The sequence below is a fragment of the Ramularia collo-cygni genome (genome assembly GCF_900074925.1).
Source record: "Ramularia collo-cygni strain URUG2 genome assembly, contig: RCC_scaffold03, whole genome shotgun sequence".
NCBI classification, from domain to species: Eukaryota; Fungi; Ascomycota; class Dothideomycetes; order Mycosphaerellales; family Mycosphaerellaceae; genus Ramularia; species Ramularia collo-cygni.
This window is the reverse complement of record NW_019716257.1, coordinates 32,697-47,962: the sequence shown is the minus strand read 5'-3', so window position 1 is coordinate 47,962 and position 15,266 is coordinate 32,697. Positions and strand designations below refer to the sequence as shown.

Here is a 15,266-nt window from a genome sequence, read left to right as displayed (position 1 = left end):
CCAACAGACTCTCCCAAACATATATATTTATACAATACTCAACCAGGAAGCCGTCCGGCGCTCTGGCTGTTGAAAAACGAAAGTCTCTGTTTCAAGGAGAATCCACTCTCGCTCCCTCGTCTCGCCTCCGGATCGGTATTGTTGCGGAAAACACTCAGACGACTGTTGCTCCTCTCCCGACCGCGCGTCTGACTGTCCGAGCGGGTTTGCTTGTCGCCTTCGGTTCTATTGGTCCGCCCCTGTCTCGAAAATCCCCGTTTCAGGAACGGAATGGACGTCCTTCGCCCGGTTCCATTTTCTGCCTCGGCCTGCTGTTCTTGTGACGGCGCTCCAGCAGAAGTTTGTGGATGGTCTGCGTCATTCAGTAATTGACCGTCTTGGTCATCGAGGGAAGAGCGAGGTGAGAGTTCGTCGGGCAGGTTCATGTTTCGGGGGAATAGAATGGCCAGCTCGTGTGCAAATGCGGCTTCGAATCGTGGCAGGAGCTCAGCCCTGGTCGCTTGATGGTCTCCTTTGCGATAAAGGCGCAGACAACGCCGGATAGCGAGTGCATGGTCCAATAAAGCGACTTTGAGGGCATTCTGTATAATGTCGAGGGAGTTTTCCTGTTCTTGAGCGAGAAGAGATGGATCGATGGAGCCCGAGATAGTGTCCGATATCTCGTATGCTGGAAGAAGGCCACGATATCGAGCAACGCTACTGTCAGAATCGGGGCCGACCGAGCTCAGCAAGTCTTCAGTGAGTCGTGCCATGGAACCATCATCTCCGTTGGCGGATATACGACTCTCCAAAGCAAGAAGCTCTTGCGTCTTCCTTGTGGTCCGCTCAATGGCAGCTTCGATGGGCAGCAACGTTATAGACTCTATTGCGACAACCTCGCTCCGTCTGAGAATAGTAGGAAACTCTTCTGCCGTTGTGTACAGCATCTTTTCAACAACCTGTTCTGTGATTGGAATGTCTCGCGCAGGCTGACGAGATGTGGTCGCGAAGCGTTGTGGATTGGAGATCAAATTGTACTCCCTCACGACCTGGGAGACCTTGATCCTCTGGTAAACAGGATGCTCAATGTCTTTGTTGGGGCTGACAGCGAAAATCTGCAAGTACTGCCCCTCAACCTCCGGCTCGGAATCGGTGCGGAGAATTCGAGCAGCAGGGTGCAGCTGTTGCATGCGGTCTTGGAACATGGCAAGTCGATCGGTGTCTGCGCCTTCAAAGATGAATTGCTTATCACGGAGGCTTGGCGGGAAGCCTAGCCCCCGATACACCACCCTGAAGTATCTTGGGTTCTTACGATCCCCCTTGGCAATCCGTTCCTGTATGCTAGCAATCGCTCGCTGAGTCCTCGCAAGCTTCAAAAAGTCGAAAGTGGTGGATTCGTACTGGACTGCCAGTTCCCGATACGCAGCAAGTGCCTGCTTCCAGGCCCGGCCCTTCTCGAACTTCTGGCATACTTCAAAGTATATCGCTTCCTTGCGTTCAAAAGCTGTTTGAGAAGGCAATTTCGGATCCGTCATCTCGGCGAGGTGGAGCGAAGTGTCCCAGTCGTAGCGATCGGCGTGCATTTTGAGTGCCAACCCGGCCTCCGTAACGTTTCCGGCGGCCGTTTGCATATCGGCCAACTGATGCACATACCGTATGTAGGCATCTTCGGATTRAACATCCCGAAGAAATTCCATGAGATGCAAGGTATCGACGAGGCGACTTGCATCGCTGACGGCGCCAGCTTTGTGAACGTTTGCGAGCATCACCAGCAGGTTGTCGATCTTCTCGAACATTTCGCTTACAGCGATATACAGACTGTCCTCGACCGTTCGCTGCAAGGGTTGGAATTGCTCCAGGAGTTCAGGGACGAAAGTCTTCTGCAACACGCTTTCAGTGACGCTCTTGGTCCTGCACAGCTTGTCCAGACAATCAATCATGGCACTTTGGATGATGGAAAGATCCTGGTCGATTTGCCAGGCACCGACAATCATCGAGCGCAAGACTTCAATCGCAACGGCACGAAGACTGCCGTGCACGCTGAGGCACAGCTCCACAATTGGCGCCACCAGTTCGGGCACAAACTGTACCTGGTATCCACCCATCTTCTCGAAGCCATGCATACTCCTGGTCTCGTCGTCAGTTTCCCAACCGATAGCATCCCAGCTGCGCTTGAGCAAGTTCGCGCCAAGTTCGCGAACATCACCAGCAATCTTCCATACCGCTCGCCGCTTTTGCTCGGGAAATGTCTCCATGGCAAGGGCCGGACTACTGAGTGCCGTGAAGAGGGTATCGAAGTAGGTACGCCAGACGACCGTGTCAAATTCAAACGCTTCGGAGGTGTCGTGAGCGTATATATCCGGCAGCGCGTCGATCAACACTTCTGATATTCGCTCCAATGCAGTAACCCCGCATCGGTGATGACTGACCAAAAGACTGAGCCAACTGCGAGGAAACGCTTCGCTAGACAAGACACTGTGTCCGACTTTCAAAGCCTGAAGCAAGACGCCGGGAATATCGACCTGACTTGCATCAAAGTAGAGCTTCCGGTCCGACGTTAGTGCAGAAGCAAGGAGCGCGGAAATTTCGAGCATCGCTTCATCCACGTCCAGATTCTGCGCTGTCGGTTTGTATGGAAAAGGAAAAGTTGTCGGGAACAGCATGCTAAAGACTGGCTTGGGAGTTCRCGGAACCTTCTTCAACGCCAAGTATGATTCGGCGAGCTTGGGGACATACTGGCAGCTTTCCTCGCCAAACGCTTCCATTTGCGCCGCGATGACGGAGCAGCATAGCCGTACCTGATTGCGCCATTGCTCGGTGACTTCGTCGGTGTGACCCCAGTATGGCTCCAGCCATCTGAAAGTGCATGTGATTAGAATTGACGAGGCTTCAGGCGCCTGAAAGACTTGAAGGTGACTGTAATGCATAATCAAAATCAACCTGTAAAGGATCATCTTGCCCTTTGCGTGTGCGCACGAATCCAACAAATCCGTTGCGATTTCCAGAATCTCGGTAGGTGTCATGACAGGCGCTAGCTCAGGTAGCCAGGTATGATAGTGCTGTATCAGAAGCGTCTGAGTTCCCAGTAAAACGGGCATGGGATTGCGCATCAGAGCCATGACGGCAAGGAACAGGCGCTGAAGCTCATTCCGGAGATCGGATTGATGGTCGTGGAGCATCCCGTTGGCATCCTGCGCGTCGTTCTCCGTGAGTTGTCTTGTGGTTTCTACGATGAGTTTCAGGATTTGATCGCCGACCTTGAAAGTGGCACGAAGTTTGCGGGAGGCATTGGGGTCCATCGGGCTGGAAACAAGTCGCTGATATGCTCGGACGAGGCACTGGCTTGCCTCTGGCCAATCGTGCCTGGTGGTTGCGTATTCTTCAATGATACTGCCCAGCTCGAATCGCTTGTCACGGACGATGCTGAGCACGACTACAAAGTTGTAGAAGATGACATCCTCATACCGCACATTTCCTTCATAATCGCGAAGAATTTCGAACAATGCCCCAAAGACATCTCCCAGCAGCTTTACGATTTCGATTTCCGGTACAAAGGCAAAACGTTCGAGTAATTCGATCAGCTGGTCTCCGTGATAATTGCGCCATTGGAGCACACCGAGTAATGTTGGGTCCTGAGAGTACTCTGTCGAGCACAGATAGGTGCGCAACGACACGGTTGCAGCGTTCATTTGAGCAGAGTCACCGCGGTCGTGCCACGGCGGCAGAGCCAGGTAGGCGCCCTTCCCCCCGATGATACTCGATGAGTACTCGTCGTACACGTATAGAGCTGCTTGGTGCTCTCCATCGCGGACAAAAGCATCAAACTCCCACAATGGCACCCATGATAGAGCAAATGGAAAGTTGGGTGAGTCCGCGATACTCATGACAACGTGACTTCCAGGAACTTGGTCGGCCGGGATGGCTAGCCTGATCGTCTGACCCCAGCTCTCACCACGCTCTATGCCGGTGGTACGCCAGGCTGTATGTCCAGCATGGTTCGCGGCAGTGAATATGCAATCGTCGATGCGCTCACCATTCGCCTTTCGGACCTCGAGCGTCAGCTGGAGGTTAGACAGACTGGTCTGGCAGCGTTGGCTCAGCGGTACTGCGCCATACTTGGAGTGTGCCAGTGTAGCACCTCGGGGAATTCGAGGGTCGCTTAGGGTCAAGTAGATGTCGGTTCTTCTCTCGCCGGGTACTCCAGAGAAGCCCAGCTTGGGCGTTGTCAAGACGTTGTGGAGCAGAGAAGGTGTGTTGCGCATAAGTACACCAAGGTCCGGAGCTGCAAAGGCTCTGACAAAAACATCCAGGCGCTTCATCAACGTAACGCGAGAGTATCCGCCAGAGGGACTTCGGGCTAGTTCGCGAATAACATCGACCCAATCTTCACTCTCTTCGTCTACAGAGGTCCCGGGAGTCCAGAAAGCCACGCTAGTTTCGATGGAAAGGTTGCTCTGCACAAGCTTTGTGATGTCCACAACGCCTATGCCAATGGTCCGCCGCACTGTTTTCATCTCCCGAGAGGTGGTTGATTCTGCAATGGAGTTTCCTGAAGAGCGGCCATCCGTGTCTGATTGCTGAGATTGCGCTGTAGGCGGTCGCACACCGGCATCAGAGGCTGTTCGACCAGTCATCCTCCTTGGAGTGCCGAAAACGCTGCGCCGGCTCTTCATTGTGGGGAGTTTGTCGGCCGACATATTGCTGAGCAACGAAGGTTTATGCTGATGCGACACCACCTGATGCGACATCCCCTGCCCATGCACAAGCTGCCGCAGGGGTTCATCGCGTAGCAATTTGAAGACGACAAACAACGAGCTCATGTCAGTACCGATGCCAACGTCGGTGTTGTTGAGATTCACGAACAGCGTTTTATTCTGATCTTCTTGGGTTTGAGAGGGCACGACGGGCATCGGAACTGAGATGACATAGCTTTCGCTGATCGGTAGGGGCTGGTCCCCATATGCTTTCGAGTAGAGAGACATGTGTAAGGTCGCGGATGGGTCGGTGTCGCAGACCAAGTTGCGCACGTCTACCAGAACGTGATGAAGCGTGTGCTTGTCGGCAGCGGGCTTGGGAGGTCTGTCGAGAATGCTCATATTCGCTTGGAGCTTGGTCATCTCAACCACCGAGTCTTGGCTGGTCAAGAGACGGCCCTTTTCCGTGGGACTGCGGACGATGACTTCGTCGTTGAGCATCTTGTTGCCAGCCACAAGGTCCCAGACCGTGTCTTCGCGGAGCTCCTCCAGTTCGTGTTCGGTGAGGACATCATGCATAAGCTTACTCCGGCTACTGTCGACTCGGCGTACGAGCTCCTTCACTCTGCTCAATTGAGTATAACCGCGTGAGAGCAGTATCTCATGCAATCTCGCATCGTGCCACTCCCTCATACAAGATGCAATCTCATCAACCAATGGCTCTGCTGCAGACGAGCCCGTTTCGTCTCCCACACGTAGCAATGGCACCGGCGCCAAGGGTTTGGGCGCGTTAGGATCCCGCGGCATGGGCTCCTCGTGGAGGTGTATCGACCGGGTTTTCCGCAGGCTGCGACTGCTCTTCTTTCTGCTCATTCTTTTGCTCACGCGCCGCGCGCGGTCCGCCTGGCTTTTGCGGCGTGCAGACGTCCCATCGTCTTCGTCCCCGTTGTCTGGCACGCTGCCATCGTTGTCCTCGTTGTCTCGAGATCCATCCTCGTCATCGTCTTGGTCCTCGCCCAGATACTCGCGTACTTCGACGCAGTTGCTGGGGAAGATGCCGGAGAAGACGCGATGCTCGAGCTGCTGTCCTCGATCGCTGGTCAGCCCGGCCAGCAGCGATGGCGGCGCGACCAGGTATCCGCGGTACCATTCATTCGTCTGGCCTCCCTGTTCGATAATGTACAAGTGGTCACCAATCTGGAGAGGCAGGTCATCGGGTTCGGTTGCGCGGAAAGGGTGTACAGCGATTGCAAAGCCGATTTGCACAGGTCTCCAGGGCATTGCTGTCTTCTCCCAGCGTGGGCGGACGAGGGAAGGAGCGAATGCCTTCCTGCTGTTCCGGTGTGCGACGTTTCAAAGTGCACATGCATGGAGGTGAAGATGCGGCCAGCAATAATACCTGCGGAGTCTCCGTAGCTGATCGTCTCCGCGCCAGTGTCCGGGCACTTTCCCGAGCTCCACGAAGCGCGACTCATGTTGAATGTGTCAAGCATACGATTGGACAGCGTGAAGAAGTCAAAATGTCTTTGTTCCTTGGTTGGACAATTCGACTAGTCCACGCGAAACCGTATATATCAAGTTTCAGGCAGTACAGGCATTGTACAATCTATATCTACTTCCCACATGACAGTTTGCATTAGAGACGTTAAAATCCACCGTCTTTGTGAGTCGCACAGATGCAAACAATCACACGCTTGCTATCTTCTCACACGTTTTCTATTGAACCATGGGACGACCTTCCGGACCGCCGTTTCCGGAACTGTATGCAGCCCCTTACTACCATAGGTAGGTCCGCGTGTGAGAAAATCGCTACCTTACTTCACCCCATACATCACTCACGATCATATGCAGAGCGAGAGCGCAAGTCGACCCTCTTCGCAGTCTGCCCCCAATCGCTCTGCTTGTCCATCAATAGCGTCTGCACGAGTCGTAAAGAAACAGCCGCTTGCTACTTGGATGCTCGACCGTTCTTCCGATTCTCACGTCCGGGTGGACTGTCGGTTCATGCAATAGATGTACTCAAGATAGGCATTTCGGTCGACCGATTCCCTCGCAGTAGAGAGAGCATGCGAGCATTCCATTACCTGAAAGGACAATGCGACATGCATCGAACTACGGCATCGAAATTCGGGAGTACGGCGTCTCGAGGCATCGAAGTGGAATGCGCAGCCCAAGGGCCTGCAGCTTGACGATTTTCTTGGCCAATTATTAATCCAGCTGTACCAACATGCAAGGGTCACCAGTCCGCTTTCGGTTGCTCCCAATCCGATGTGTCGAGAACTGTCTCGTAGAGATTATTGGAGTCAGGCCTGGGGATCCCTCGTGGAGAAATTTGACATGGGGCATGAACTCTTGGCGCCTTTTCGGGAGTCTCGATCGTTGCAAGACCAACCATCCATCCTTTGGACTGATGAAGCCTGCAGGAAGCGCAATTCATCAAATGCTGTTAATAAAGACGCTGGAAGATGGCGAGACGACAAGGTAAGACGTGTCTGCTTCAATTTGCGCGTGATGACTGCCCTTGCCGACGCCCCCACCTCTTCAGAAGCCTTCACTTGCCTTTGATCCAGAATCGCCCTTCCATTCGTAGGTATGAGGCTCAAGTAGCGAAGAAGTCAGCGATTTTCTCAAACCATGCACTGCGGCAAAGATAAGAACATGATAAAGTGGCATTATTAACCCGGCATCATTTCGTCCAAACTCGGCTGCGTCCACTGGGGTCCTTGCAACCCCTCCCTTTGTATGGAGAAGCGCAACGGAAACCGAAGTTCAAGCACTCGGCTCATGCCATCCTTGTACAACTCGCGCGGTCCCTGGGGCTGGCTACTCTAATCTCGCCAGGCCCCAGCAAACCTCTCTTCTGCAGCACTACTTTCGACCAAATAAATAAATGAGAAGTCTGACCTGTTCCGCTGCTGCTGATGTGACACGGCAGCGCAGCTATGACGACTTCGACCGCCGCATCCCCTCGGTGGGCGCGAGTGATGCGGGAGAGGAAGTACGTCGTAGTCGGCGCATTGCTCTCCTTGCTCTTCACATTCGCTCTGATCAGCTTTTTCACAGGCGCAGACACCCTGCTGCCGATTTCACGGCTTGTCGAGCAAGAAGATGCTCTACCACCTGCCAGTAATCTAACCACAGTGGACGGCAATGGTCAATCCGACGGTCTGGAGAGACTCCTTGGCCCTCTGACGCCGAAAGAGGAAGGATTCACGTGAGCTTCAGGCAGTTCGCTTCTTCACGGTCGATCAAGCTGACTGTAGGTACCCAGATTGGTTGTGCCCACATATCGGAGGATGGACGACCTGCCCAAGTTCCTCGACAACTACGCAAATGGCAACATACCTGCACTTCGTCGAATTGTGATTCTCTGGAACGACATTGAGAATGAGCCACCCGAAACTTTCCTTCAGATGTTAGACAACTTCAAAGAAGTACCTGTCATCGTCGAGCAACGTCACATCAACTCCCTCAACCAACGATTTCGAAAAACCGAGAACATCGTCACGGAGTGCGTTTTGTCTCTGGACGACGACATGCTGTTCAAACCTGAGGATATCCAGCTCGGCTACGAGACCTGGAAACAATACGGACAAGGGCGACGTCGGATGGTAGGTTATGTTGCTCGTGAAGCAACGGAAGACAATGTCTACATGGTGTCGGATCTCAAGAGCTACTCGATGGTTCTCACAAAAAGCGCATTCTTTCATGTGGACTGGATGKACGCGTACTGGTCCGAAGACCGCACAGTCACAGAACTTCGGACTTACGTGGAGAGGCATAACAACTGCGAGGATATCCTGATGGCTTTCCYCCACGCGCACTACACGAGAACCCCGCCGCTATTCCTGGACATGCCATTCACCGATACGGGCTTAGTCAAGGGCATCTCTACCAAGCCTAATCACCTTGCCGCGCGGACCGCCTGTGTGCGATTCTTCACGCAGAAGCTAGGGAAAGGTACACTGGTATCCTCGGACCTGGTGCTGTCTAGGATGAAGCATGGCAATTGACCCGGGTACCGATGGATGCCGATGAGGAGATCGTACTGGGGTCAACGAGCATAGACGTAGGAGTATGAAAACTCATGTTACAGTTGAAAGTGTAGCCCTCATTGCCACGAGAATTCGATGGCGGATGTTACCTGCAGTGAAGATCATACCCGCATTCTGCCTTGTAGACTCGATCAATGCCTGAGGTGAGTCGATTAGGAATGGTAATTAGCGCGTTAGCGTTGATGGCATCGATGGCATCGATAGTAGCATCGATTAGTATTAATTCGAGTCCTTACGGCGTATAGGTATAGATCTACGCTAACCGCGAATAGTAGTTAAGCTTAGTAAGTGCTTAGAAGGAGTTAAAGGAGTTCTTAGGCCTATCCTATATACGCTTGGACAAACTCTAGGCGCTCCTATCCTCGTAGTGGTGGCTCTGGTCGTGCTGGGAACACCTTGTGGAAAGTCTCCATGAAGCGAATCAAGAGTGCTTCATGACTTGCTTGGGCAATGAGGCTAAGCCCATGGGGACGACCGTTGTATTCGAGAGTGCTTAGAGGCATGGAGATCATAGGGTAGCCTGTTGAAAGCTCAGCGGTTGCCGCTGTGCGAAAAGTTCCAATCTGGTCTTACCTGCAGCGGCTGCGTGACAGTATACGAAGCTATCACCAGGCGCAGCGATAAGATTGATGTCATATTTCGCATACACCTTGTCGAGGCCTTCACATGCTGCAATGCGTCTTGCTGAAGCTTTGGCAGAATTCAGCTCTTGCTCTACTGTATGCGAAGCTCCCAACGAAAGGCAGCTGGAGATGTCATTTTGATTGGAGCCTGGAGGCATGACCACATCTGCATGGTTTTCGTTCCAATCGCGGATATCTGCCATCGAGTGTATGCTGCCAGAGTCGAGAAGGCTACAATACTCGTCCACAGCGGAGCGAGCTTCGCGAAACGCGATGAAGCGAACCCAGTCGGCATCGTGAGCCTGCAAGCTTTCTAGGCTTTGAATGGTGATAGGATGTTGTACCGTGATACCCTCAGCTTCCCCGAGCCGTTTGATTGCTTGGGCATATTCTCTCTCCTGGTTCCGATCATCAGATCAATACTTCAGCGGGCAGTCTGTGCAGACGCTTACCATTTGTTCGTTGGATTGGCTACCGTTTCGACATAGTTCTTCAGACGGTCACCAATCGTTTGCGTGAACGAAGCCAACCCGAAGCTGACTTGAAGCCCCAGGCGGTCTTGAAATGACCCCAGGGGCAATTACGTTCAACAGATCCTCGATATCCTTGGGACATTTTGCCAATGGGCCCAGGGTATCGAAGGTCTTGCTGATGGGAAACACGCCCACCATATTTTTTTTTTGTACCCGGCGTCGTCTTCAGTGCGTACAGACCAGCCCGATTGGCGGGTGCGACCAGACTTCCGGATGTCTCTTCACCAAGCGCAAGGGGCGCGTAACCTGCTGAGACCGCAACTGCGCATCCAGTGCTTGAGCCGAGGGGCGAGGAGTTCCCTAGAATGACATCGAGAGGGTCGAGACCATTTTTGGCATATGCCGACTGAGTTTGGCCTCCTACTGCAGACCAACCAGGCAGCATGTACGGAAGGCCTTTCGGGCCCCAGGTTTCCGAAAGGTTCGCCTTTGCAAGAATGATGAGACCGGCGGCAAGCAGTCTGTCGACCACGTTGGCGTTGATGGACGCAGATGTCTGCAAAAGCGCGTGTGATCCTGCTGTGGTGGGCATCCCGAGGCTTCGCGAGGTCAGAATATTATCCTTGAGGACGATGGGTATACCGTGAAGCGGGCCACGACAGTTGCCGTTTGCACGTTCCTGGTCGAGAAGGGCAGCCCTCGCCGACAGAAGGTGCGTGGGCGCAACCGAGATCAAAGCGTTCAGGTGGGTTTCGTTTTCGTGGATTTGTCGCAGACATAGTCGCACTAGGTATTCACTTGTAAGGTCGCCATTTTGCAGTAGTGCCTGGAGCTCAGCAGCAGTCGCTCTGACAAGGCCTAAGCCGGGGACTGGATCAGCCATGGTAAATGATCAAAGAACTCTGCCTGTATGGAAACAAGACTRTGAAAACTGCTCTAGAAAGTCGATGGGCGCCAAGGGGTTTGATGATGTGGGCGGGCTTCTTGCAGCACCAGTGCAAATACTTTACAGAGTGTACATGTATCGGTGGCAAGGAACGACCTACCTCCTTCTCATGCGCGCCTTCCAAGGCTTTCGCCTGCCTATCTACATTCGTAGGGCAGGCAGGATGCCGCTGCGGAGCCCAAGGCACTTGACTAGCGAGCGCGTTCAAGGATGTGAGTAGGAGATAAGGTAGGGAACGACACGGATACGCAGGATGGAGGTGGCCTCATATTGTGGGCACAACGGCCCACCTGATAAGGCGAGCCCGGAGCTGGGATGGGATCAAGCTAGGGCAGACAATGTCTCCGCAAAAGACGACGAGAATATGCAAACAAGAGGGCGTGAGGAGATAATTGTCGTCGAAGCAAACATTTCCTGTTCATGCTGAGAATGCTAGAATCTCCGGAACGAAGCAAATCTTGTAGTAAGGTGAGGTACTACCTATACTACCTACCGACCCTTGCCGTCAATTACCTTAGTAATCGTTAGTTTTGATGGCAACGATACCTACAGTACCTACCTTACCCCGAGAGTCGATCCGTCGCGGAGAACGTTGCACCGGAACCCCGCGTCGAGCTCGAGCCAGCAGGGCAGTTTATCCGCCATTGCAACCTCAAAATGTACCTGACTGACATCACCCCTCCGGCCAAGAGGCGGAGGTGCATATTGTACATGTATAAGTAATACCAATGCGTTCTTGGCCACGGATCGGTATCGTAATCATCTCTTGTCTAGATCATGTCTGCGATACGCTATGCGGCATTGCTGGCCGGTTCCATCTTCAGCAGGTACGCGTCTTGCCATCGCGTCATCAGTTTAGTCGGCAATGATTGGGAACTCTCCAACCCGGAGCTCAACATCTCAGTTCCAGCTCAGCTTCCAAGCCATGCGCACTTGGATCTATATGCGAACCAAGTCATTGGTGTAAGCCAAGCCGGCCAAGAGACAGACATCAAGCATCGGGTCCTCTCGGAGCTTATGTCTGCCCTTTTYGCAAGCTCGATTCCACCTGCTGATTCTTCTTTTCATGCTTGTAGGATCCACTGTTTGGCCTGAACAATTACAATCTGAGATTCGTGGCGTGGGCCAATTGGACGTATACTTCAGGACCAATATCAGGACTTTCATCGGATGCTAGTTCTACTTGGCTTCTCTTCGATGGCCTCGATACGTTTACGGATATTCAATTCTGTGGCCAGCATGTAGCAAGCACGAACAATCAATTCAGACAGGTGGGAACCAATCTCGTGATGCTCGAGTCCTGTTTGTTAACGCATCTCAGTACTGGTTCGATGTTTCGAGCATTCTGTCCTCTTGCAATGAGGCGGATAGAGTGGTTGCTATCAACTTTGGATCGGCACCCAAGATAGCAGACAGCATTGTAAGCCATCCAAAAAGCTAGAACATCGAGTTTCAGCAAAAGTAGATTCGGACATATTCGCTCGAATCGTTACTAACGCTGTTTCTTCAATCCCAGGCTGCGGAACCTGGTCAGGAGACATGGCCCGATGGCGTCCAGCAACTCTATCAATTTCCCAATCGATGGTTTATTCGAAAAGAGCAGAGTGATTTCGGATGGGACTGGGGACCGGCTTTCTCGCCGACAGGGTAGGTGTATCATAACCAAGACTTTAACGCGCGAAAGCTGATTTTCTGCTCTTACCTCTACAGCCCCTGGCAGCCAGCATACGTCGTACAGCTATGGGAGGACGAAATTCAGGTTCGGAACAGTTTGGTCGACATCTATCGTCGAGGTCAATTGAACAATCTTCCTCCGGATCAGAGCCAACCATTCATCATGAACGCAAGTCTGGACTATTTCGGATCTCTTTCGTCGGGAGCAACGATCAACTACAAACTCACAACGACTGACAACGAAACCACACTGGCCAGCGGTCCTCTGGAAGGTGTTAACGCAACAGAATCCGCGATAAGTGGCATGGTCACGATACCAAGCGAAGCCGTTGAGCTCTGGTGGCCCACCGGTATGGGTAATCAAACACTGTACTATGTGACGGTCGAACTTCTGTCTGCGAGCAACAAGACCCTTGCAACTGTGACGAAACGAGTTGGGTTCCGCACAATCGTTCTCAACAGCAACCCAATATCGGATGAGCAGTTGGCTCAAGGCATTGCGCCAGGCAACAACTGGCACTTCGAGATAAACGGAAAGGAATTCTACGCCAAAGGTTCCAACTTCATTCCTCCAGAGGCATTCTGGACGACAGTAACACCAGAGAGAGTTGGTGGTCTCTTCGACACTGCCATTGCCGGTAATCAGAACATGTTGAGAGTCTGGTCCAGCGGCGCGTACTCACCAGACTTTATGTACGATCTGGCAGACGAGAAGGGGCTCCTCCTGTGGAGTGAATTTGAATTTGGCTGTGCATTGTATCCATCTGACCCCGAGTTTCTGGACAACGTACGACAAGAAGCAGAGTACCAAGTCAGGAGAGTCAACCATCACCCATCGCTAATCTTTTGGGCTGGTGGCAACGAACTGGAGAATCTGGAGCTTCCTAACGTGAACGCAACTGCTCCTGAAGAATATGATCGCTACCTGGCGGAGTATGAAAAGTTGTTCCTCCACACTCTACTGCCTGTGGTGTATGGCAACAGCAAGAGTATCAGCTATCAACCATCTTCTACATCCAATGGCTGGCTCTCACTCAACCACAGCGCACCTCCGAATGAGATCATGATTCAGCGATACAACAACAAGACCGAAGGCTCGATTTACGGTGAAAGAGACTTGTCCGCACGCCCCGAACTCTTCGTTTGGCACATCGGCTGACCGTTACTTCTCCAGCTACAACTACAATCCCGCATCTTTAGGCAACGCATCCGCATACCCAGTAGGTCGCTTCAGTAACGAGTTCGGCTATCACTCGATGCCGTCGATTCAGTCCTGGCGCCAACAGATATCGGAGCGGGACCTTCATTTCAACTCAACAACCATTGTAAAGCGTAACCAGCACAACCCACCTGGTAACCTCGACACCAACAACCTGACCAATTCGCTGGTTGGCCAGGGCCAAATGACTCAAGCAGTTGAGATGTGGTACCCTCCAATCAACAAGACTGACTCTGCTGGGAACTTCTCTGCCTGGAGCCATGCTACACAAATCTTTCAGGCGGAGTTCTACACTTCTCAGATTGAGTTCTATCGTCGAGGAGCAGGGTTGCCGGAACGACAGCTTGGAAGCTTGTACTGGCAGCTTGAAGATCTTTGGTATTTGATCTTGCAGCACTCGTCGCCAACATATGCTGACATGTCCTAGGGTCGCTCCAACGTGGAGTAGTGTAGAGTACGATGGTCGTTGGAAAGTCCTCCACTACGCCGCAAAGAAAGCCTACGAGCACATCATCATCGCTCCCTACTTCGATCGATCCACAGGCAACTTGAGTGTCTGGGTAAGTTCGGATCTCTGGARTCCAGCTCAAGGAAAGGCCACTCTCACATGGTATGACTGGAACGGAACGAAACTCGATATTGGCACCAACACATCCACCGTGGATGTGACTGTCGGTGCAATCAACAGCACACAGGTCCTGCAGACTTTCACCACAGACCTCCTGGCCCAGCACGATGTAAATGACGCCATCCTACACATGGAAGTTGAAGTTGAAAGCCAGCTACCCACTTCGAATGAAACGCGAACTTTCAAGAATGATAAGTGGTTCCACCCCGCAGCTTTGAAGACCGCGAAACTGGTCGACCCAGGTTTGGAGTTGAGTTATGATGAAGATAGCAAGAACTTCACTGTAACTGCGACCAAGGGTGTTGCGGCTTGGGTGTGGCTTGACTATCCTGCCGGCTCTGTGCTGCATTTTGATGATAATGGCTTTTGGTTGGGTGCGAATGAGACGAGGCAGATTGGATATACGGTGAAAAGTGATGCGACGAATGGAGGGTGGATTCAAGGGGTCACTGTCAGTTCCATGTGGAATTCGACCTTGGCGGAGTAAGATTTCCGAGGAGGATGTGCTTTCTGAGAGAATAAATGCAGAGAGACTCGAGTAATTGGGTGGATGCTCGAGGCATGAAGTATAGGTCGCTAGGAGAGAGCGTGTAGGGGGAGAGGAGATAGGCAGCTATTCCCGAATTACTGTTGCATGAAGTGATGTTCTTGTTCTTGTCGTTGGCCTTACTCTACACGTCTGAGTCTRTATCATGCCTGATGTGTAGTATGGAATATCATGTGAAGACACACAAAACTCCAAAGTGAAAGTGAAGCTAGCAAAGTCGCGCGGAACTGACTCCGTCAAATCGCGTTTCCTTTGACGACGACAATCGTGATTATTCCATCTTCATCTACAACAACCAACTCCACATCCTCGTCACGACCAATCTCACCACAAATCGAGACCATCGTTGTCCAACTGTTCCTCTTTTCGTCAAGCGTCTATTGATCACACCGACACTTCATCCACCTCCGATAGCATCATCCGCGCGC

At 52.4% G+C, this 15,266-nt stretch overlaps 5 protein-coding genes; 3 read left to right on the top strand and 2 right to left on the bottom strand.

The window, feature by feature from the left end:
* Nucleotides 1-38: 38 nt before the first annotated feature.
* Nucleotides 39-5,954, bottom strand: RCC_02384 (related to SH3 and Ded_cyto domain protein; the record flags this gene model as incomplete). Its single annotated transcript, XM_023767675.1, has 1 exon — nucleotides 39-5,954. One exon carries the CDS (start codon nucleotides 5,952-5,954, stop codon nucleotides 39-41), a length of 5,916 nt encoding a protein of 1,971 aa, XP_023623443.1.
* Nucleotides 5,955-6,349: 395 nt separating this feature from the next.
* On the top strand, nucleotides 6,350-6,862 carry RCC_02383 (uncharacterized protein; the record flags this gene model as incomplete). XM_023767674.1 has 2 exons in its annotated part: nucleotides 6,350-6,458; nucleotides 6,525-6,862. 2 exons carry the CDS (start codon nucleotides 6,350-6,352, stop codon nucleotides 6,860-6,862), a joined length of 447 nt encoding a protein of 148 aa, XP_023623442.1.
* A 753-nt stretch (nucleotides 6,863-7,615) lies between these two features.
* Nucleotides 7,616-8,686, top strand: RCC_02382 (uncharacterized protein; the record flags this gene model as incomplete). XM_023767673.1 has 2 exons in its annotated part: nucleotides 7,616-7,887; nucleotides 7,945-8,686. 2 exons carry the CDS (start codon nucleotides 7,616-7,618, stop codon nucleotides 8,684-8,686), a joined length of 1,014 nt encoding a protein of 337 aa, XP_023623441.1.
* A 398-nt stretch (nucleotides 8,687-9,084) lies between these two features.
* Nucleotides 9,085-9,806, bottom strand: RCC_02381 (uncharacterized protein; the record flags this gene model as incomplete). XM_023767672.1 has 3 exons in its annotated part: nucleotides 9,085-9,248; nucleotides 9,302-9,749; nucleotides 9,804-9,806. 3 exons carry the CDS (start codon nucleotides 9,804-9,806, stop codon nucleotides 9,085-9,087), a joined length of 615 nt encoding a protein of 204 aa, XP_023623440.1.
* Nucleotides 9,807-11,547: 1,741 nt separating this feature from the next.
* Nucleotides 11,548-14,778, top strand: RCC_02380 (related to Probable beta-mannosidase A; the record flags this gene model as incomplete). XM_023767671.1 has 7 exons in its annotated part: nucleotides 11,548-11,733; nucleotides 11,847-12,041; nucleotides 12,092-12,190; nucleotides 12,287-12,417; nucleotides 12,481-13,563; nucleotides 13,619-14,041; nucleotides 14,091-14,778. 7 exons carry the CDS (start codon nucleotides 11,548-11,550, stop codon nucleotides 14,776-14,778), a joined length of 2,805 nt encoding a protein of 934 aa, XP_023623439.1.
* Between the last annotated feature and the right edge of the window lie 488 nt (nucleotides 14,779-15,266).